The sequence below is a fragment of the Lithobates pipiens genome, unplaced genomic scaffold (genome assembly GCF_037356315.1).
Source record: "Lithobates pipiens isolate NorthernLeopardFrog02 unplaced genomic scaffold, aLitPip1_a1.2 Scaffold_19, whole genome shotgun sequence".
Lineage (NCBI taxonomy): Eukaryota > Metazoa > Chordata > Amphibia > Anura > Ranidae > Lithobates > Lithobates pipiens.
The window spans coordinates 143,307,289-143,330,076 of record NW_027507764.1 but is presented as its reverse complement, the minus strand read 5'-3'; the positions used below and the strand labels follow the sequence as shown (position 1 = coordinate 143,330,076).

The window sequence follows — 22,788 nt, the reverse complement described above, 5'->3', positions numbered from 1 at the left end:
ATACTGTATATATTGACTACATATAGTTACATTGTAGGCGAGGTTGAAAAAAGACACAAATCCATCAAGTCCAACCTATGATTAATACATTTACATAAAATAAATTTTCTACCAAATTAAAGTCTGATCTGTCCTGCAAAAATAATGTATAATACATTAAGGTAGACTACAATGCCTAAAAGATGCAACGTTCAGAACCAAGACATCATTGAAATTGATGAGTGAAAAAAACATGTTCTGGGACCCAAGAGGATCTAGGGAGAAAGGGGCCTGGGGATTCAAACAGTTAAGGTGTGACTGCTTATACTACCTGAAGCTGTCATCACTCCCTGTGCTCAGGCGAAACGCTCAAATTAGACTCAAATTAGACTTACAATGTATACTCACTAGCAATATTCAGTTTTTTGAGTGAACATGCCAGGCTCAAATACCCCAGGCTGTTGAATCACAGGCACGCAAATGGCACTTTGCTCATGTCATCATAATTTCACAGCTGCATAGCTCCTCTATGGTTTGGCAGCCCCCTGGCTACAGAAGATGAGCCCAAATAAAATGTTATATGACATTTTTAAATGTGCTGTATTGTGCTGATGTGAAACCTTGCACCTTTTCCCCACCTGCTTAACAGCTGGTGAAAACACATGTGGGGACAGTGTATTAACTATTCTCCTGTCCAGAGGAGGACAGGGCATGTGGTTAATAAGCACCCGAGCCAGGTGGAACATAGCAGGAGTATTAAAAAAAACCTCACAAAATGGAATTTCTGGCAGTTCTTTTTATCTTCACGCATTCTATGCCCCCCTAATACTTACCTGAGACCATCTCAATCCAGCGATGTTTCAGGAGTGTCTCGGCTGCCCAGAACTTTCCCTCTTCATTGGCTAAGATGGTAGCATGACACCATTGGCTCCTGCTGCTGTCAATCAAAGTCAGTGAGCCAATGAGGAGAGAGAGGGGGAGGGACCGAACCGCGGCTTCATGTCGGAATGGACACACAGAGCAGCAGCTTCGCTTGGGTGCCCCCACAGCAAACTGCTTGGAGAGGAGAGAGGAGAGAGAGGGGCCAGCAGCACTGAAGAGGGACCCAAGAAGAGGAGGAGTTGGGCTGCTCTATGCAAAACTACTGCACAGAGCAGGTAAGTATAATATGTTTGTTATCTTTAAATTAAAAAAACTGAGATTTTAGTATCACTTTAAGTCCAGTGACTGTCTAGGCTGAGAAGATTAATCAGTTTGCTGCAGGCAGGAGTAAGCATGTCCTCAGTCGCTTCTTCATTTGGAAGGGTTGAATCCTGGCAGTGGCCAAGGAGCAGCAAAGCACTGGAATTTAAAAGCAAATGCACTGGAAAGATAAGTATACACGCTCTCTTTTATGGGATGTGTTAATTTACAAGTAACCCTGTGGTGCCAGGGCCCCTTAAATATGTCAGGAAGTGGGGTACTGGCCAGAAATAAATATTTGAAGCCTTAAAACGAGGTCCCTCTTTTGGCTAAAGCTGCTCATATAGCATGGGGGAAACTATCAGAACCAAAAGATTTTAAATAAAAGCAGTGGCCATTATAAGCGCATTCTTGTTTTTTTGATGATCCTTTTTAACATATTCATTAACTAAAGAGTGAGAACCTGTCTGATAAAAATGTTTCCCAAATGTAGTGTAGTTGTAGACACACATTTAGAAAACGTCATCTTCTGATATGAGCATTCAGCTTGTTATCACCGCCCAATTTTGTTGATCCTGAAAAAATATGCCCATAAACCAATAACATGCTCCACTGGGAGTTCTTTACTGAAAAGACTCATTTCAAAAGGCATTGCCATACTAATTACTTCATAAAGTATTTAGCTGCGTACCCACTGGGATACTACTTACTAGTGCTAAAACTGCTCTTGGATCCAGCTAATCAATTAATGTTCATTATAAGACCTGGAAATTCCAAGCAGTAATGTGTAGAGGTTATAAATAAGAACAGGAGGCATTGAAAGAAGCACATGGCATGGTATACGGGGCAACATATTGCTGATTACTTTAATCAGCCACCGTGTTTATCCAAGCACATTTATTTTAATGATCCTTTTATCTATTTTGCATTCACAAGCTGTAGAAGAGTAGGTATTTGATAATGATAATGACATTGTGGCACGTGTTGGACATCATGTCTCAGACATCTCAGACATATTGTCAAGCCTTGCCTTTGGCTACCGGTGTTATTTGTACCAGGGCTTTAAAAGAAACATCTTTAGAGAAGTATACTAAAATATACACGAAAATAAGCATGAATGTCCCAGTACCACAAAACAATACCTGCTGCCTGAATGACATCTTAACAGGCCTAAGCTTTGTCACTTAGGAGGGTGCGTATGCAAAAAAAGACAGAAAGATCACTGCTTCACAAAAATAGTTTTAAGTGCAGATGAAAGAATGTATATGAACCACACCACTTACTCTTTCCCACAACTTTAATAAGGGAATACATGGCTGAGACAGCCTTCGGTAGTTTTACTACATCTGGCCAGCCTTTGGCAGACATAAATGTGAGGTGCATAACCCCTCTACTTGGAAAAATATAATTTTAGCATCTGCTGTCAGTATGTAGTGACAGCCTACACCACTTTCTAGTCTATAAAAAAATACAATTATTTGCTTATTTTATCCCTTGCTTTGGCATTTTACAAATCCTTAGGTTCATGTCTCGAAACTGAACCTATGGCAAGGCTATGGACATTTAAATATTTATATGTATTGAACAAGCAGTAAGTAAATTATAAGTAATAATACGCCTCAGGAACCTCTGTAGCTGCATGCACTGTCAAGAAATTCATCCTCAATCAATCCTTCTCTCAGCATTTTAGCTCACTCTGTTCCCATATACCATGCACACCATCCTTAATAAAAATTATATGCACCAAAAAACAGAAAAAAATGTTTTTTTTAGGTGCAACAGACTCCCAGGAATAAGAACATTACATACACTAAGCTTAACCACCTCAATACCAGGCACTTTCACCCCCCTTCCTGCCCAGGCCATTTTTCAGCTTTCAGCGCTGTCACACTTTGAATGACAATTGCACGGCCATACTACACTGTAACCATGTGAAATGTTTATTATTTTCTTCACACAAATAGAGCTTTCTTTTGGTGATATTTATTCACTTCTGTTTTTTGAATTTTTTCCTAAAAAAAAAAAGACAGAAAATTTAGAAAAAAAATTTTTTTTCTTAGTTTCTGTAAAATTTGTAAATAAGTAATTTTTCTCCTTCACTGATAAGCACTGATAAGGCGGCACTGATAGGCTGCACTCATGAGGTGGCACTTATGGGCACTGATAGGCAGCACTTATGGGCACTGATTGGGTGGCACTGATGAGGAGCACGAATATGCCGCACTTATGGGCACTGATAGGCAGCACTTATGGGCACTGATTAGGTGGCACTGATGAGGAAGCATGGATATGCCACACTTATGGGCACTGATAGGCAGCATTGATGGGTGGCACTCGTGGGCACTGATTGCTGGCATTGGTGGGCACTCATTGCTGGCACTGTGGGGGCTTTATTGTAATCAGGGCATTGATGATCAGTGCCCTGATTACATATCTAGATGTTCCCTGTGAGGTGATACCGCTGATCGGCTCTCCTCGCCACACACTCTGTCAGTGGTGAGGAGTGCCAATTACTGGTATTTCCATGTTTACATGTGACCGGCTGTGATTGGACACAGCCGATCACATGGTTAAAGAGCCGTAGCCGTGGCTTTTTACAGAGATCGAGGTCGCGCTGTGTCCTAGCAACACGACATGGCTGCGAACTCCTGCGCACCCCCGCAGGCGCGCGATCTCCTGTGCACCCCCACAAGCGTGCGAAAGCAGCCATGGGTGGGCGACAAGTGGTTAAAAAATATTTTTATTCACATGCTGTATATGACACAATGATATTCTAAAAGATACATTGATAAAACTACAAATTATTATCCCACTTAGAATACAACCATAATTAGTTGGAAACAAAAATGGAAAGGAAAAAAGCACCTCACTTCAACCCCCAAGCCCAGATATCAGCATAGAAACAGCCCCTGATGTCTATATAATATGAACAACCACATCCACCCCCACATTGAGTAAGCACAAGTACATATCCTACACTTACCCGGCAAATGAGCAGCACCTCTTTGCTAAAGTGACCTCGCCCTTTCCACCTAGATCGAGATCCTGACCAGCACAGGAGCTTCAGGTTGATTACAAAGACTAATTTCCGGGTCAGAAGGAAATGAGCGGTATGTCCGTAGGAGCATAAAATTGCCTGAGTGGCGCGTTCTAAAGGATTTACCTTCTTTGCTACCTAAACCTTGGCTGGGTGATTAGCCATTGGTGACATCTGATCTCATATAAGGGATCAAAACAGCTGGTAAGCGGCAGTATTGTTGGCGGTGGAGGATCCTTGCTATCTTTTTTTTTTTACGGCACTTATTCGTTGGTTTTGTGTGTAATATCACAGTGGAGACCCTATGGAAAATAGTTTCTCCTGGAAAATTGACTAATTAACTCTTTACACTCAGGGAGTTTTTTCAGAGACAATATCCTGATTTTAGTGGTTGTGGTTTTACATTTGTATGTAATTTCTTATATTTTTGCATTGAACCTATGTCATTTGGGTTGACACAATATGGTTAATTGAATAACGGTTGATCACATTATTTCTTATTTTCTATATTATGCTATATATATATTAGATATTATATAGCTGTCCACTTATTATAGAGCAGCTTTTTCGGAAAACTGTCACATCGTCACATTTCTCTCTTCCTCCGCCAACAGTAGCTTTCCAATCTCTAATGTAAAAGCAGAAGAGGTGCACTGAGCAAGGGAGCAGAGTATGCTGAGATGTGATAAAGGTGTGTGTGCTTTGAACTGTGAAAATGAATTGCTCCACAATTTTTTCAGCTATAGAGGCCAGCAAGAGATTTTTTTAAGCATTTACTGCTTGATAAAAGAAATATGTCAATACTTAAATGTCTATAGCCTGGCTACAGGTTCAACCCAAGACTATCCAGCCTTGGCTTGGCTGGTTATAGCCATAGGATACCATAGAATATTTTGGTTCAAGAGGTACAGGCCTTCGAGAATTTTTAAGGATGACTGTTATTTAAAATAATCGTCTTTTTTTTTTTTTATACATTGCACTTTTCCTAAAGACATGTGTTTTTTTTAGATGGTCAGTTATAACTGAATGGATTAAATAAGGTAACATGGCTATATATAGATACATTCTACTTTTTTTAAACACAACTTTAAATGTCTTTTTATGTAATTACTACAATTATTGTCATTACTAAAATGCTCATTTATCAACTCGACTACCACATCTGTTGTAGACATTTGATTTCTATGACAATACAAAAATATTTCTCTCTGGCCAATGCTGAATAGAATTTTGCAAATATTATGCACATCTGGTTATGACATCTTTCCCATGTAGTTACAGTTCTGCACTCTACACAAAAGGCATGTGCTTTTACGTTCCAAACTCCTTGCCGTGCGCTGATTACTGCTGACAACCTTTCAACAATTCCTCAGTATACAAATACAGCCATGGAAACAAACTACTTGGTTTACTCTAAATCACTACTCCCAGCTACCTCAAAACAAAACAATTTCAATTCTCAAAATTAAAATCAAATGTGATGTGATTTTTCACATATCCATTTTCAGTTATATTTTTGGTATTTTAATACTCTTTCAAAGTCTATCCCAACCCAGCTCATGCTTAAAGTGGAAGTAAACCCATCGATTTAAACAGTTAAAAAAAAAAAAAGGCATGCCCGGAATGCTAACTGCACATTGGCTGTGCTCTCAGCCAAACTATCAAACCATCCAATGGCTAGTGTCATAACAGATCACATGTGCAGCACCATAGCAGTTGAAGAGTAAACAGAGGCAAAGATGGCAGCTTCCTTGGCTGAAAACGATAGGGGAGTTTACTTCCACTTTAAGGAGCTACGATTCCCTGCTGTTGAGCTTTTAGGAGAGTGTATGTGATATGTAGCAATAACTGGAGTAGACCACAGCCTATCGAGATTGGATGTAAATAAAGGTGTTATTTCCAAGTTGCTTTTCAAGGGCCAAGGGCAATGCACAAAATTGTCATTCGTCTTGGACCCAGCAGAAATTAGGGCACACAATGCACTTTTTTAGCGACTAATCCTATAATTTAGTATTCTAATATTGCTTACATTTGAGGTCCGTGTTGACCTAAGAAAAAAGGCAATGTCTGAAGGCTCTCAAAGGCAGCAAACAATAGGCAAAGGTTTGGAGCATTCTATACCATCTGCACAAAGGCAAAAAGCTAAACACACAGTTGGAATACACAAAAGGGGCCTTTTTTAACCTTCCAAATATTTTGTATCTTTGTCAATCCAGTTCTGAGATTTACATAGCTCTGCCATACTACACAACCCTATCTGGCAAGGGAAGAAAACTAAATTTACTCTGCTACATTTCAGTAACACTTACAGGTACACTCTGTGCCTGGACATTAAAAGGAGAAGTAGAACACTGATGAAATAGTCTCTCTCATCCTACTCTTCTTTTCAGGAAGCTCATCGTGCTGCAGCATAACCAAATAGTTTCTAGTGCTGCTTTTCTCTCCCCCAGTCTGGGATGAACCTGTTGAAAAAGGACTTCAAGGGGCTGATACTAATGCATAGGCTTCTCCAGTGTGGATGGAGAAATCTCCCCTGCCAGCTATTTTATTTAGACAGTGCCCACAGCTGTGAATACCAGAACAGTTACTTCATCTGATAGGATGCAGTCACTGCAGCCGACTATTTCCACTCAAAGATTTTCAATTGAAGTTTCTTGAGCCAGGGGGTGTCGAAAAGGCCACGCATGGTTGTATTTGGCTGATTCAGCAGGAATGTTGTCTATGGCCAGCTTAAGTCAAATTCAAGTACTTGCACTTTGAATAATAGCCTGCAACTCATTGTACTCCAAAATTCTGATCTTTATTAGCTACATTCAAAATACACAGTGTATAAAGCTATCACATTTCGGACATGGCGGCCCTACTCATAGCATACTAAAATGTGAAAAAAATCGAAACATTTATAGATCCTGAAGTACACTTCCAAAGAAGATAAAGAGGTGGGACCCAGTAATTGGAATAAATCAAACAAAAATTAACAATAAGGAGGAGGATAACAGAAAAAGGAAACTGCAGACTTGCTAATGAAGCAGTAGAGTTTGGGTATTGTATCCAGTGACTTTACAGTGCTCTCTTGAGATTCCCTTAAAAGTGGGAGTAAACGCTCAATTTAGATTTTTACCTACAAGTAAAGCTTATATGTAGTTTAAATGAATATCTCCTAAACATTCACCGTTCATTCTAACAAGCAGCGGCCAGTGAGGTATCCAGTGCATATGCTCGGAAGGAATGGCATACCTGCGCCATTCCTTCAGAGCTCTGTACTGCAGCTGTGACTTTCACGTGCATATGTGGGAGTAATGTCATCATGGCTCAGTCATTCAAGAGGCCACAGCCCACGAACCTGGAAGGAAGACCAGATGGAAGATTAAATCCTCTGCAGAGGTGACAGTGCACTGTTGGAATGCTTTGTTTCAAGATAAGTCTTTCATAATGTGGTAGTATGCAATGCATACTACCACATTATGCCTTAACTTTGCAGGAAGAGTTTTTTTTTGCAACATTTACATTCGCTTTAGGAAAGGTAAAAAAAAAGTGCCTAGACGTTCAGCGTTATCATGGTCCCTTGTATACTCACAAATTCATGGAAGGGATGGAAAGGAAAAATAGTTCTAAGGACTCATGTGAGCTAAGGGCTAAACTAAAATATACTCCATATGGTGTAAATCAATTCTTGGGAGAACTAGGACTGCAACTAAGACTACATTATCACCGCACATTAATATATAGTGTCTTGAAAATGATTACCCCAGCACTTGTAGTTTTACACCAGTACTTGCCACTTTCCATGCTGCTATCTCCTGCTTTTTTTTCTACCTGAACATCCAATTTTCACAGGAAAGCGTTAACAGTGGACAGTGCTGTCTTCAGTCTATTAGATGGGGATGGGGATGGGAGGGAGAGAGGGAGGGGAAAGAAGGAGCAGGGGAGTGCCTTGCTATCCTAGGCTACAGGGTAATATGTTTCTATTTATGCACACAGTGTAGTGAGAGACAACCCCAATGCCTACATACAAGAGTGGCTCCATAGGCTGTTGCAAAGGAAAGGAGCCAACCAGAAACAGCTAACTTGGGGTAGTGACCATAGCATCAGCTTAAACTTGAACATAGGCAAGGATTAAAAGATAAAAAGGCTGCATACTCAGTAAGTAATTAAATCAGCTGTTGAGAGTACCTAGAAACTGAGGGTTTATTATCACTTTAACTATTTGCTAATAAAAATAAAATAAAAAATAAATAATAATAATAAGTAACTTATCCCCTCCATGCTCTGTATGGCTCCTATACAGAGCTACTGTTTAGAAAGCTACTGCTGTACTCTCTCTCTTTAGAAAAGCCATAGTGCTTTGCAAAGTCACATGCATTATATAATTTATTTGTGAAATAAACATTTTGTGAAAATAAGAATAAAAAAAAAATTTCTTAAATGCAAAAATCCATTACCACAGTTACAACAAACATTTTAGTAGCTATAAACCTAACTTTAATAGATTATGTTTGAGGAAATGGTCTTCAGTTAAAACTGTCTGGATGAGGACCTGTGGGTACAACCAGTGCAGACACAATTCCTCATCTAGCTTGGCATGCATATTTTGTATGTAAACAGATGCAACAGTTCCTTATTTAATGCACTTTGAGCTATATGAATGAAAACAGCTTTACGTATTCTTACCATTTTGGCATCTGAGTGCATTGGAGGGACTTGAGGTGAAGCACAAGGATTGCCTAGGTTGGGACCCTGCATCCCCATGATATTGGAGTTCATTGACATCTGTCTTTCCATCTGTGTGGGATATGAGAAAAACTGTGACATGACACCCACCGAATCCATCTTAAAACAGTATGAGGTACACAGCCTTTTTTTAAAAGAAAGGTTAGTTACCTCGTTTTTAAATGTAAAAACATGAAAAATGCATATTGCATTTTAGAAAGGCAGCATCCTTTACATAGTCTGAAATTAGAGTATTGCCTGCCAAATCTTAGGTATTTGGCTCTGCAAGAAAAAGCAGATGTCACAAAGTAATTCTACTTCTACTTCCTTTGATGAGCCTGATAATGTACAGTATGTTAGCCAGTGTGCATCAGGGAGTTTCAGTCCAGAATTTTTTGTTTCCCACTTGTTTAGAACAGAAACTGAGAAAGAGGGTTTAAAAATTTGATTTAAATAGATAACAGCTTTACGAAAAGGGAGTTAAAATGCGGGTAAAAACTGTAAAAATTAAAGAGATTACAAAGTTGAAAAAGTTTAATGGGTCTTTAAGGATGTAACAATTGGGCATTGTTTATCCAGGGTGGAATTAAGCGTGCTGCATTCGCACTTCAGTACTTCTATCATACTGCTCTACTTGCAACCTCTTTGTCATTATCACTAGAGCCATAACAAGTGTTGTGGATATACAGTAAAAATGAAGTAAAGAGTTTAGGGAAGCCCAGGACCTGGCTATAGATTGTCCCACTAATACTTGTGTTTAATTTTACATTTCTCTACAGGTGCATTATAAGGTATATTGAATCTATGTTTTTCCCATGTAAGAACTTAGAATATATTAGTATGTAATTTTCCAAAAGTCTGGGAGAGGGTACTCAATTCTCTGTATAGGTGATAGGGTGACCTTAGGGTTTACGTGCAGGCCAGGTGTTAATGAGAAGTTGCTTTCTCTAGTGTCAGTTACTAGCAGCAGCCACTAAAGGGAGTACTGCTGCTTTTAACAAGTAGACTGGACATGGTTGCTGCTGTGGGCTCAAAGCTCTTTTTGAACAGGTCAATCTATCTACTAAACTTTAACCAGAAACAAAAAATGAGAGCAGACAGAAACCATTATTATTTGTGGATGAGTTTCTGGACAGAACATTTTAATGACCTCTAAGGTAGTACATGATTGACCAAAGTTTGGGAAATGCTGCATCAGCATAAACCACCCCCTGTATACCAAAATATAATTATAGACAATCTAAATGTTCTCCAGCATCTGCATGCCCTTTCCTCAACCCAGGTTTGTACTAAGGGCTTTGGATATAGTCTAGCTTGAAGGGGAGCCATTTATTTGCTCAATTTTACAGTGGCTCTTCACCCATAAATCAAAAGTGCCTCCCGTCCACCCCTCCTCCACTCCAGCCTGTATAGCAGCTTTTTTTTTTTTTACCCTTTTGTTCAGAAAAAGGATTTGGTGCCATCTCATATCACTGGTAGACATGCTGTTTCATTCACAGTAGAGGTGAGGGGTGGGCCTAGTTGCGAGTCATTGGAAGGCCTGTCCCTTAACCCAAAAGAGCCAGTGGGCCTCCCAATGATGTCAGAAACAACATGGTGATGCGGGACCGAGCGGTGACAGGGCATGAAGGGATATCAGCTAGACAAGTATCTGCAACCTGCAGATTCCATCTCCGGGTAAAAAAATGAGGGGGGGGGGGGGTTGGGTGTAGATCCACTTTATTGAGCTAGAACACTGGGCATTTAGCTTTGTAATATGGTAATGCTGAGTGCAATGTTGAATGAAAGTGGTGATTTGAAGGACAATTTAACTTAAGCTAAACAAATCAAAATGTTTAATTCTGTCTACCTTTAATTTAATCGGCGTTAGGCTACACAAGGGCACTGACACGCGGGTGTTTTTATATATATATATATATATATATATATAGATATGACTGTATGATAATTCTAAAGCTTTTTGTAAAAGTTTAGCAACCTCTTTCTTATGAAGTTTGACGGTGTTACAGCTTCCTCTGCTGACCTGTTCATCTGAGAATGTTAGTTCTCTGGCTGTCATTGTGTTGAAATGGCATCGGTACTTTTTAAGTCAATGACTTAAAACAAGTATAGAGATAAGGAATTATGCACTTTGTCTGACACTCATATAGAGCATGCTTGCTCAGTGTCTGAATTAACACTTTTAAAATCAGACACTGACAGACAATTTTAGGTTTTTGAAGGCATCCAGGAATGGCACCTTCTGTGCTGTATATAGGCATACCCCACTTTTAAGTACACAATGGGGTTTATGTACTGAAGCTCGAAAGTGCAAAATCAGGCTCACTTCTGCATAGAAACCAATCTAACCCCAGCTTGTTAAATTACGCTTTGGTAATAAGATCTGGAAGCTCATTGGTTTCTATGCAGAAGTGAGCCTGATTTTGCACTTTCCAGCGTTTGTAAATAAACCCCATTGTGTACTTAAAAGTGGGGTATGCCTGTACATGATAGGAGTATGCTGAACCCTGAATGAGGCAATCTGCATTTAGTACCACATGAAACATGCAATAATGGTTAACAATGCCAGGTTAGCACTTAGTATTTAAGAACGCATTTACTTACTGGCAGTAGTGCATTTAGGTTTTGTGCTGCCCTAGGCCTGACTAAACTCGTGTACCCCCTAATTTAAATATGACCCACCCCTTCCTGTCAAGGCCACATCTCTAGTTGTTTAAGATCTGCCCTGAAATTTTTGAGTGGGGGCACTAGTTCTGAGGGCCGGTGGGGGGGGGCAATAGATTCCCATAATTTGCATAGGTTTCCTCTCACTTCCTGTTTGGCTATGGGGCAGGAAGTGAAGGGAAATCTCTGCAATGGGACAGGGATGGTAAGAAATAAACTCTGGTAGGGGCTATAACCCTCCCTTACTCTATCCAAAATGAAAAGTGTTGCCTATAGTTCTACTTTAAGCACACATTTCTGATAATTTTATGGAGAGGACTAAGAAGATATAACCATGCCAATGGTGCAGCAGAAAACAGTGAGGAAGGCTTGTGGTCCAGGATGACAGGACAGTCAAAATTAGAAGCGGAGCCCCCCCCACAGTTGCAGAGTGCCGGCCACCTGCATACCGGAAGCAATGCGGCCTCTTTATGGGGGTGCTAGACTAATTTGCCTCTTAGCCCAGTTTGCCCCTTAAGACTGGCATAAGCCCTTGTACACACGGTCGGACATTCCGACAAACAAATCCGTCGGATTTTGTCCAACGGATTTTGTCCGAAACTGTTGCATACACACAGTTGGACAAAGTTGTCAGAAAATCCGATCGTACTTAACGTGATGGTGTTATTTCGTTAGGACAAGACTACATTCAGGCTAGTAGCCAATAGCTTTGGTCTAGGAATTTGATCTGAGCATGCGTGGCACTTTGTCCGATCGGAATTCTCTACACATGATCGGAAAAAGTCCAATCGGATCATGTTGTCGGAAAATTTTATAGCCCAGCTGGAAAACTTGGTCCGTCGGATACTCCAACGGAAACAGTCCGATGGAGCCCACACACTGTCGGATTATCCGACAACACGGTCCTATCGGACATTGTGCATCGGAATGTCCGACCGTGTGTACAAGGGCTTACACTAACAGTGTAGCGCAAGCCGGTGGGGACTCTATCTGTGCTGCCCCCTGCAAAGTGCTGCCCTAGGCCTGGGCCTTGTCGGCCTAGTCCAGGATACAGTGTTGCTTACTGGTGTAGAAGGCACCCAATTTGCCATTATGTTAATAATGCAGCATTGTTTTTATCATCCACACTCTTTATCAACTTTATCTCTTGCTGGGTTATATGGGTTATATAAAGGAAAAGGAACAGTGCACCCACCAGTACAAAACCTTGAAATACACTTATGCTTTGATATAAGTTTTACAGTAAATTGATAAATGCATACTGAAAATGTTGGACATTGAAAAAAAAAAAGACAGCTGGCAAGAAAAGATCACAGTGGACCAACCCTAAATCAGGACAATAAAACTAAAATCATGCAAAGAGAAAATGTATTGTCTAAACTGTATATATTTATTATCGAAGTGACTGGAGCTTTAAAAGCATGTTTTGAAGAAGCATGGAAATTTATGGCATTTTCCCAAGGATGAATATAGTGTATTCCCTGCAAAGTAATCAGAATGTGAAGGTTTGTGATACATCTCAGCCTTACAAAAGGGTAAGAGCTGCCAGAATGTTACTAGAAGGAAATCTCTGGGGAAAAGAGATGGAGATCATATTTCTGCTCTCCTTGGCTCGCTCTAGTGACAAGCAGAATGGTTTTGCTTTAGCGTATTTATCAAAAATAGCAATCAGCGTGGCAGTGCAAAATAAACTCGTCAGTGGACAATTTTGGTGCTAAAAGCTTTTTAAAATGTACAAGGCTTTTTATCCTGAGCTTTCACGGGTAATAGATGAAGGACCTTCACCATTTGTTGTGCTATGTTGTATGTGCTTTATAACCTGTCCCTATTTTACACTAGAGATTTGATTTTGCAGTCATGGTACATAGCTACTTAATCTGGGTGTTGATAAATGGTCATGCCTAGTGAATCAGGCGTGTCAGCTAGAGATACATCTGCACACTGCAATCGGATAGCCCCAGCAGAGGTCATCTCAGTGCTGATCTCCTTTGTGTTATTAAGAAAAGAAAATCTGACTTTTTCTGAGTGCAAAAAGAAGGAGTGAGGAGGGGACCAATGAAAAAAAAAAAAAAAAGAAAAGAATAATGAGTCTTCTCAGAACACGACGTGATATGTTTCCCATTTCAAGTATGCATTCCAAAAATAATTTCTCCACCACAACAGGCCCCATAGCTATTACTTTAAATTGACTAGGCAAAAGATGGTTTTATGTTAATGAGTGAGATGATTGCATGACATGACGAAAGTGTACCGTGAAACAAGGTCCCTGTAGTGAAAAAACGATTTTACTTCTCTGACCAAATCTAACATTAAACACGGGTAATGTCTATGAATAGTACTTGTAGGTTGGAATGAGAGCAGCTTTATTATTTTAATATTTCTAAGTAAAATTACAGAGCACGGGATGAATAGCACCAATACGAGAATGGAAGCAGAGTGTCTGTCTGGCAGAACAGCTTTAGAGATCATGATGAATTAGGCAGGCAGGACATATAATCCAGTTACCCATGCAGAGTTTGTTTTTTGGAATTTGGTTGAGGATCTCATTCATCTCACAGAGAGCTGGAACCGCATTGAATGCACACAAGACATGTTTTATTAAATATATATTAATAAAAAGGGGACAAAACTTTTTTCAAGATGGATAAAAGTCACTTCCTGCCTGAAAATATTTTCCTGTTCTGTTCTGATAATATCCTCAATTGTATCTAGCTACTTTATACTAAAAAGACAACATTTGTGAAGTCTAGAACTGTTCACATACATGGCATATGATTTGCCAGCAAACTGTGGGCCGAGTAAAGACTTCTTTACCAATGCTTTGTTTTGTATAGCACAGTGATGGCGATCCTTGGCACCCCAGATCTTTTGGAACTACATTTTCCATGATGCTCAACTACACTGCAGAGTGCATGAGCATCACGGAAAATGCAGTTCCAAAACATCTGGGGTGCCAAGGTTCGCCATCACTGGTATAGCATAAAGAAAAATATATCCACTTTCATAAAAGTTCAAGGATTTAAATCTACCAAGAATTGCAGTGCCCATACAAATATATGATAAAGTTGCAGGCTTATTTTATTTAAAAATGGTTGAAGAATATATATAATATATTCTTCCTTATAATACACCAAAAACGAATACATAGATAGAAAAACATTCTGAATCTCTGATTCTCAAACTTCAGACACTTTAATATGAAATCTGGCTGACCATGTGGTATATGTTGTCTTGTGGGATGGGCTTCATTAAAAAATCAGTAAATTATTCAAACCACAATCACAGTCTAGACTGTTCATACATATATAATTTAAAGGGATTAACATAGGCACTTAATAAAAAGAGGTTGTATTTGGGTATAAAAATCAACTTTATTCTAAATCTGAAAAGTCCAGAAAAGTGGAAATAAATTACTCATATATGCATAGAATGAGCATACGATGAGCAGGGCCCTCCTATTCTTTCTGTATTGAACTGTGTTGCAATGGTATTGTAAAGCGCTGTGCAAACTGTTGGTGCTATATATATAATCCTATAGTATAATAAAAATAATAAGTATAATAATAATGTTTCCAGATTTCAGCCGCAATTTGTTAATTTAGAACTTTATTATTATATTTCTATATTTGTTTGTCATATTTATAAAGCATTGTCAGTTTGACAGTCCTTGATATATGGGAGATTATATTTTGATGCCCCTACCATATTCATACAAGTATACACTCCACTCACTCCAAGTGAAATTTGGTCAGATGTCTCTTACCCAACTAATATGTTTTCTATAGCAGAAAACTGCAGTACCTGGAGGGAACCCACACATGAGGACAACATACAAACTCTATGAATGCTGTCCTTGAGGGGAATTCCCAAGCCTGACCAGACAGTCTTTGCAATGAAAACTTTGCCAAGCCCAAATGTGCAGTGGAGAACTCCATGGGGTTGATTAACTAAATGCAAATAGACTGTGCACTTTGGAAGTGCAGTTGCTCCAGAGCTTAGTAAATGAGGGGGTGCTCTGCTGACATCCACCATCCACAATCATGTGTAAGCAAATATGATGTTTTTTTTTTTTTTTTTTTTTGCTTGCAAGTGATAGGGTATTGTTTTTAAAGTAATGCTTTACCTCATTTAATATGCTCTGGAACAGCTGTACTTGTAGAGTACAAATACACTTCCAAAGTTTACAGTCAATTTGCCCTCAGTAAATCAATCCCATGTCTCTGCTCTTTGCCAGTGAACAATAATAAAGGCAGACCTATTTATCTGCTCTCCTATATAATAATTTACATAATATTAAACAGATGATTTCAAAATAGGGCAAGGTCACCATTGTTTTGTGACTACAAGTGCAAAATAAATGTATAGGAGATTTAATTTGATTCCACATGCTAGACTAGTGTTTCTCAACTCCAGTCCTCAAGGCGCCCCAACAGGTCACGTTTTCTGGCTTTCCATGTTTTTTCACAAGTGACTTGATCAGTTTCACTACCTTAGTAATTACCACAGCTGTTTCATCTGAGAGGAAATCCTGAAAACATGACCTGCTGGAGCACCTTGAGGACTGGAGATGAGAAAGATTGTGCTAGACCACACTAAGGGTTGCTACATTTGTTCAATCTTACAAATGCAGCTTCTATTAACAGTGGAAGGCAGGGACTTCTAGTATGTTTTACTATTGGCAATTCACAAGAATGCTTAGAAACTCCCTGTCAGCCTGTCTCCAGCAGCAGGCACAGTCCCTGATATCTGCCTGCCAATGCACAGATAAGTCTAAAAGAAAGGCTTTACTTCACTATGTCTGCAGTTCTTAACCTTTATTTCTATACAGGCAGAGAGAACACTCTAATCCCTCTTATAAATTTCACCCCCTTGTACTGGGGCTTAGTCATGGGGGTTGACTTATTAATGGCAAACTGGCTGTTGACTTTGCAAGGGAATTTTCACACTGCAAGGGCTTTTCCCTTAGCTTAATGAATGTGGGGAAAATTCACTTTGCAAAGAATACCCAATAACATGCAGGGGAAATAGACAACAGTATTTTTACATGATTTGATAATGGAAGTCAGCAAAGTGACCAAAGTGAACAGCATATTTTCCATTAGTAAATAAACCCTATAAAGGCTTAGATCTTGTATGACTAAGCCCCCAGTAGGAGGGGAGAAACACATTAGATTAGGGAGTTAACAGAAATTGAGCTCACAGTAACTGCCTGTGCAAGAAATGTACAAAAATGGATGGCCAATAAAAAGCTAGGCCTTAATGAAGCAAAGACCGAGGTGATGCTGGTGGGCCCTCAATCAACCACCAATTTTCTCTTGGCCTGGCCCACTTCATTCTGCCCCATCCCAACACCGGCAAAACAGGTCAGGAACCTAGGTATCATCTTTGATCCCTGTCTGTCATTTATACCACACGCAAAACTCTGTATTAAAAACTTCTATACCCAGAGACTCCGGAAAATTAAAGATCTGTTTTTGCTTGAAAACCGGCTAACTCTTGTACAGGGCCTTGTGCATTCCCAGTTGCATTGCTCTAACATCTTTTTTCTTGGACTTCCATTGAAGTGGTAAAGAAAATTGCAAGCAACTCAGAATCAAGCTGCTCACCTGGTCTATGGATGCGCCAGAACAGACCACATCTCTCTCGTGCTGGAAAAACTGCACTGGCTTCCTATCGCCATGCGAGTACTATTCAAGGCAATGTGCTATATGTATAGGGCACACCGTAAACTGGGCCCAATTTATCTGTATGAATGGGCCTCTCACCATGTACCATCAAGACCACTCCGATCGGCCAACTTACTTCTCACAGAACCGATAATCAGCAGACTAAAATTCACTGGTAACAGACGCTTGGTTACAAAGGGCAATGAGCTGTGGAACTCCCTTCCAGTGTCTCTAAGGTCCTTACCCTCCCTCCTGAGTTTTAGGGAGGGTTTAAAAACCTTCCTCTTTATCCAGGCCTATGGATAATCTGATGAAGAATAGAAATTGTGCAAAAAAACATGGATTTTGTATGCTCTTTTTCCTTTCCCTTCTGGAGGGTTAGCTCACCCGAATCCCCCCCCCCCCCCGGTTTTTCTCTGTTTTACTTTACCTCTTTCATATTGGGCACCCTAGGCTCCTTTCTTAACATTCTATTGGAAATCTCAACTTGATTTTAGGGTCTCTGTGCGCCTAGATGCCCTCCTAATGGAGCGCATTCGGCGCAGTACAAATCCCATATCAAATCAAATGAAATGCAATAAAAACTGTTTCTCACTACAGGGACACGGTACAGAAAAAATTAATGTTGGGACATGCTCTAGAGCAGTGGTTCTCAACCTGGGGTCGGGAAGCCCTCGTGTACAAATTACGAATTGCCAGGGGTCACCGAATCCTGGGCTGTTCCTGAGCCCTGTGGCTGCCCAGCTGGGCTGTTCCTGGAGACCGCAGCTGCCCACTCAGCCTCTTTGCAGCTGCCCATTCAGTTCACGGCATGGCTGGGGGGCAGAGACTAGAGGTCAGCTGACTTATAAGGAATGTGAAGTGGGAGGGGCTGGAGGAGACCCTGTCTCCTAATTTCGGCATAGGTGTCACTTCTGCGAGACACCACAGACCTGGAGACACAGTGATGCTGGAGTCACAGTGAGTAACACTACCTGTGATTAGAGTTGCCATTAAAAGTCCCCACTACAGTCCTCAGATCAGCAGATGACATTGATCAAGAGCACCTAAGTTGGATGGTCAGAACTCCCCCCAGTGCTGCCACTGATCCCACCACCCACCAGCACTGCTACTCATCACCAACTCCCTGTCATTCATCCCATTCCCCCCACCAAGGAGTAAGAGAAGGAATAAAAATAGAGAATACATGGAAGAGAGAGGAAAAGAGGGAGAGGAACAAAGAAAAAGTGAGAGAAAGAATAAGAGAAAGAACAAGAAAGACGGCTAGAGAGAGGGATGGGGGAAAAAAGCCAAGAAATTAATATAGAGAGGGATAAAAGGGAAAGAAAGGAGAACAAAGAGAATGTGGTACATCCTAAAATGTATCATAAGGGGTTTTAATAATGTACGAGTGGAAGGAAATCAGGGAGCGCTAAATGTCCGTGGGTTAGGGGCCCAAATTACTTGTCTTGCCTTGGGTGCTGACAACCCACAACCCATGCTCCAACATCAGTGCAGAATGCACTGATGGTGGACGGGAAGGCCTGGCTCGCAGTGTCTGCTCTAATTCTTCACAATGGTGTTCTATCAGGATAAAGTCAGGACTCTGTCCAGGCCAGTCAAGTTCCTTCACCTCAAACTCACTCATGCATGTCTTTATGGACCTTGCTTTGTGCACTGGTACGCAGTCATGTCGGAACAGGAAGTGGCCATCCCCAAACTGTTCCCACAAAGGGGCATGAAGTTGTCCAAAATGTCTTGGTATGCTGACATGGTAAAGCGGACCTCCACCCTAAAGTGGAAGTTCCGCTTATTGGAACCCTCCCCCCTCTGGTGCCACAATTGCCATATTTCGGGGGGGGGAGTGCAGATACCTGTATAATCCAGGTATCTGCACCCACTTCTAGGAATAGCTAGCTGCAGCTAGCCACAGATGCCCCACCCCCCGTTGTGTTCTGGGAAACACACAGTTCCCAGGGCACAACGGGGACCAGTAAAGATGCGCAGCGCAACATGCGCATGCGCAGTAGGGAACCAGGCACTGAAGCCGCAAAGAGAGGATGGTGGCAGGGGCAGCTGAGAGACGAGAGATTGCTCGTCATCTGTTGCCAACATCGCTGGACCCTGGGACAGGTAAGTGTCCATTTATTAAAAGTCAGCAGCTGCAGTATTTGTAGCTGCTGACTTTTAATATGTTTTGTTTAAGGTGGCACTCTTCTTTAAGATTTCCCTTCACTGGAACTAAGGGGCCAAGCTCAACCTCTGAAAAACATCCCCACACCACAATCCCCTCTCCACTAAATGATTTGGACCAGTGCTTAAAGCAAGGTCCATAAAGACATGGATGAGCGAGTTTGGGGTGGAGTAACTTGACTGGCCTGCACAGAGTACTGACCTCAACCCGATAGAACACCTTTTGTATAAATTAGAGCCGAGCCAGGTCTTCTCGTTCAACATCAGTGCCTGACCTCATAAATGCACTTCTGGAAGAATGGTCAAACATTCCCATAGACACACTCCTAAACCTTGTGGGCAGCCTTCCCAGAAGAGTTGAAGCTGTTATAGCTGCAAAGGGTGGGCCAACTCAATATTGAACCCTACGGACTAAGACTGGGATGCCATTAAAGTTCATGTGCAAGCGTCACAATACTTTTGACAATATATTGTATACACTAAATTAGGATTTAGGTGATGAATCCCTAATTGCAGACTCCTATGTATGAAGCCTGGTCTTTGTTATGATGGTAAGTCATAAGAGTCTCGTAAACAACAGCTTTTCGAGCAGCAGTTGAGCACATATATTTATTTACAGCAGACTGCCAGTGAAAAGCTAAAACAAAAAAAGTGCCAAAAATTAAATCACGCTCAGGCATAAGTGTATTACTGTTTATACTACAGTTTCAAATTTTGATATTTTTATACTAATACACGTATTATATTCATCTGTGTCCCAAACCTGAACCTGGATGTGTGTCTAGGAATCATACAAGTTTAGACACGAGTTACCTGTGTTTTGAATTCTTTCCTTAAACAGATGTTTACAAAGACCGCGAGTGCTGAGAGAGATGAAGGGAACAATCAGACCAATTGGGGGTATAGCAGGCCATCCCCTCAGGGGGACCTATTGATATTCTTCAAGTCCTTAATGGCAATTTTCCACTACTTACCAAGAATTAAAGCATTCCACTCTATACATACTCAAAGACACAGGAGCCTAAAAACTCATATATATGGGAATGCATGCATTGGACATTGCTTAAAGTGAAACTCCAGCAAAATGTATTTCCAATTACAGATGGAATACAGAATGGTTAAAAATTTGTCACATTTTAATTGCTGTCCATGTCACCACTGTGGAGATTTAGCCTCATTTCCTGTTCTGAAAAAAGGTGACACCATTGGGAGGCAATAACAGGTAATGCTTCTCCAAACTTTTCTATGTGCCCTGTACATATGGCATTTCCCATTATTTCTTCTAAGGCCCCTTTCGCATTGAGGCACTTATAAACTACCAGTAAAACGCTGAGCACTTTTGAAGAGCTTTTCAGGCACTTTTGAATTGCTTTCCATTCATTTCAATGGAGAGGTGTGTTTTTTCACCACACTGCCAGCGTACTGCCTAAGTGTGAAAGCGTTCATTGATTTGAATGAAAATAGGTTTTCATGAGCTTTTCAGGTGCTTTTTTTAGTGTGAAAGCGGCTGAAAAGCGACTCAGTGTGAAAGGGGTCTTAGCCCTTGTACACACGGTCGGACATTCCGACAACAAAAATTCCAAAACTGGTGTTGCATACACACGGTCAGACAAAGTTGTCAGGAAATCCGATCGTACATAACGTGATGATGCTATTTCGTTACGACGGGACTACGTTCAGGCTAGTAGCCAATAGCTTTGGTCTAGGAATTTGATCTGAGCATGCGTGGCACTTTGTCCGATCGGAACTCTCTAAACACAATCGGAAAAAGTCCGATCATGTTGTTGGAAAGTTTTACAGCCCAGCTCTAAAACTTTGTCCGTCGGATATTCTGACGGAAACAGTCCGATGGAGCCCACACACTGTCGGATTATCTGACAACACGGTCCGATCGGACATTTTCCGTCGGAATGTCCGACCGTGTGTACAAGGGCTAAGAGTAAGGGTATTCAGTCATTAAAAATGCAATAACCTCTCTAATGTCATTGTCTATTATCAGTTCTACCAAAAGACACAACAAAAAATGACAGGAAACTTCATTAAAGTGAGGGGAGATCACTGGCAGTTGTCACTGGAACAAATGTTACCACTTTAGGATTTTCTCCTCTACTAATGCTCCAGTGGCAATTGCAACATATTAAAAATCTAACCTTTTCATACTTTCCCCAAAACTTAGATATGTCCATAATGACTTCAAGATATTCTCCCAGTGACTTCACATAGTTTATACTTATACCACACCTCTGAACTGTTACTATAATGATTATCCTACCTGTACAATATAGCTACAGTAGTAGTGTTCTATGAATAGATACAAGGAGTTAAATTTGGTTATCTAGCGAGCAGCTCAATAGCTCAGCTGGTTTGGAAAAAAAACGAATTACTAGTGTTATTCGATAGGCCGGTGCTCAAGAGAATAAAGCGTACAGTCTTTTGCCTTGATGCACTAAATCAGGATTCTCATGTACTGTTCCTTGCTCAGCAACTACTCAAACCATTTTACCAGTCTTGAAACACTTTCATTTGAACTAATAGAATCCTTTTTTTGTCTTTTTTGTCTATCTGGAGTTCTTTCTGTCACTCATAAACATATCATTTATAAAATATATATATAAATAAAGGGCCTGCGTTGGCTTTGGACTTGATAAAACACAGTGGACCAACACCCAGGAGATGACATGGCTCCCCAAATCATCACTGACTGTGGAAACTTCATACGTGATCTCATGCAACTTGGAAACTGTGCCTCTCCACCAGTGGTGTCCCGTCCATTAGGGGCACACGGAGGTCCCCTCCCCTATCCATGCATCCGGCCCCCTGATCTACATACAGTGCATCTATGGAATCCAATGGGGATTCCAATGTTTTTGAAGCATGTGATTAGAGACAAAGGCTCTAATAGGCTTCAAAAAAGGATGGGCTTGGGGTGCAGAGCACTGTGATAATAGGAAATTAATATTTGTTTCCCAAATTGGCCAAGGGGGAGGAGCAGGGAGGAAACGTGATTGGGGGAGAAGCAAGAGAAGGCCAATGGACCCACCACTGTGGGAATGGCTCATTATCCGGCTCAACCATCCGGCACTCCCCGGCTCAAAGTGGGGATCAGCAGGATACAGATATGGAGGCCGTCCGTTCCCAGTGTTTGTCTCCCGCGAGGTGGGGGTGGGTGTCATTGGTTTGCTGCCCCCCTGAATTATCAAGCACCTGCTGCCACTGCACATGACACTTCCTCCTGACTCTGGGACCTTGATTTCCAAATAAATTGCAAACTTTTCCACAGTCCGTGATGATTTGGGGAGTCGTGTCATCTGCTGATGTTGGTCCACTGTGTCAGAGCAGCCCTCTACCAGGAAATTCTAGAGCACTTCATGTTTCCCT

The 22,788-nt window shown here is 40.9% G+C and overlaps 1 protein-coding gene across 3 annotated transcripts in view; it reads right to left on the bottom strand.

Annotated features, from left to right (window-relative positions):
* Nucleotides 1–22,788, bottom strand: part of CREB5 (cAMP responsive element binding protein 5) — a 612,896-nt gene that overhangs the window by 113,199 nt on the left and 476,909 nt on the right. For all 3 annotated transcript variants that reach the window (XM_077491353.1, XM_077491354.1, XM_077491355.1), the window contains one exon: nt 8,870–8,980. In XM_077491353.1, coding sequence (XP_077347479.1) covers nt 8,870–8,980 — 111 coding nt within the window. The remainder of the gene's footprint in view (nt 1–8,869; nt 8,981–22,788) is intronic.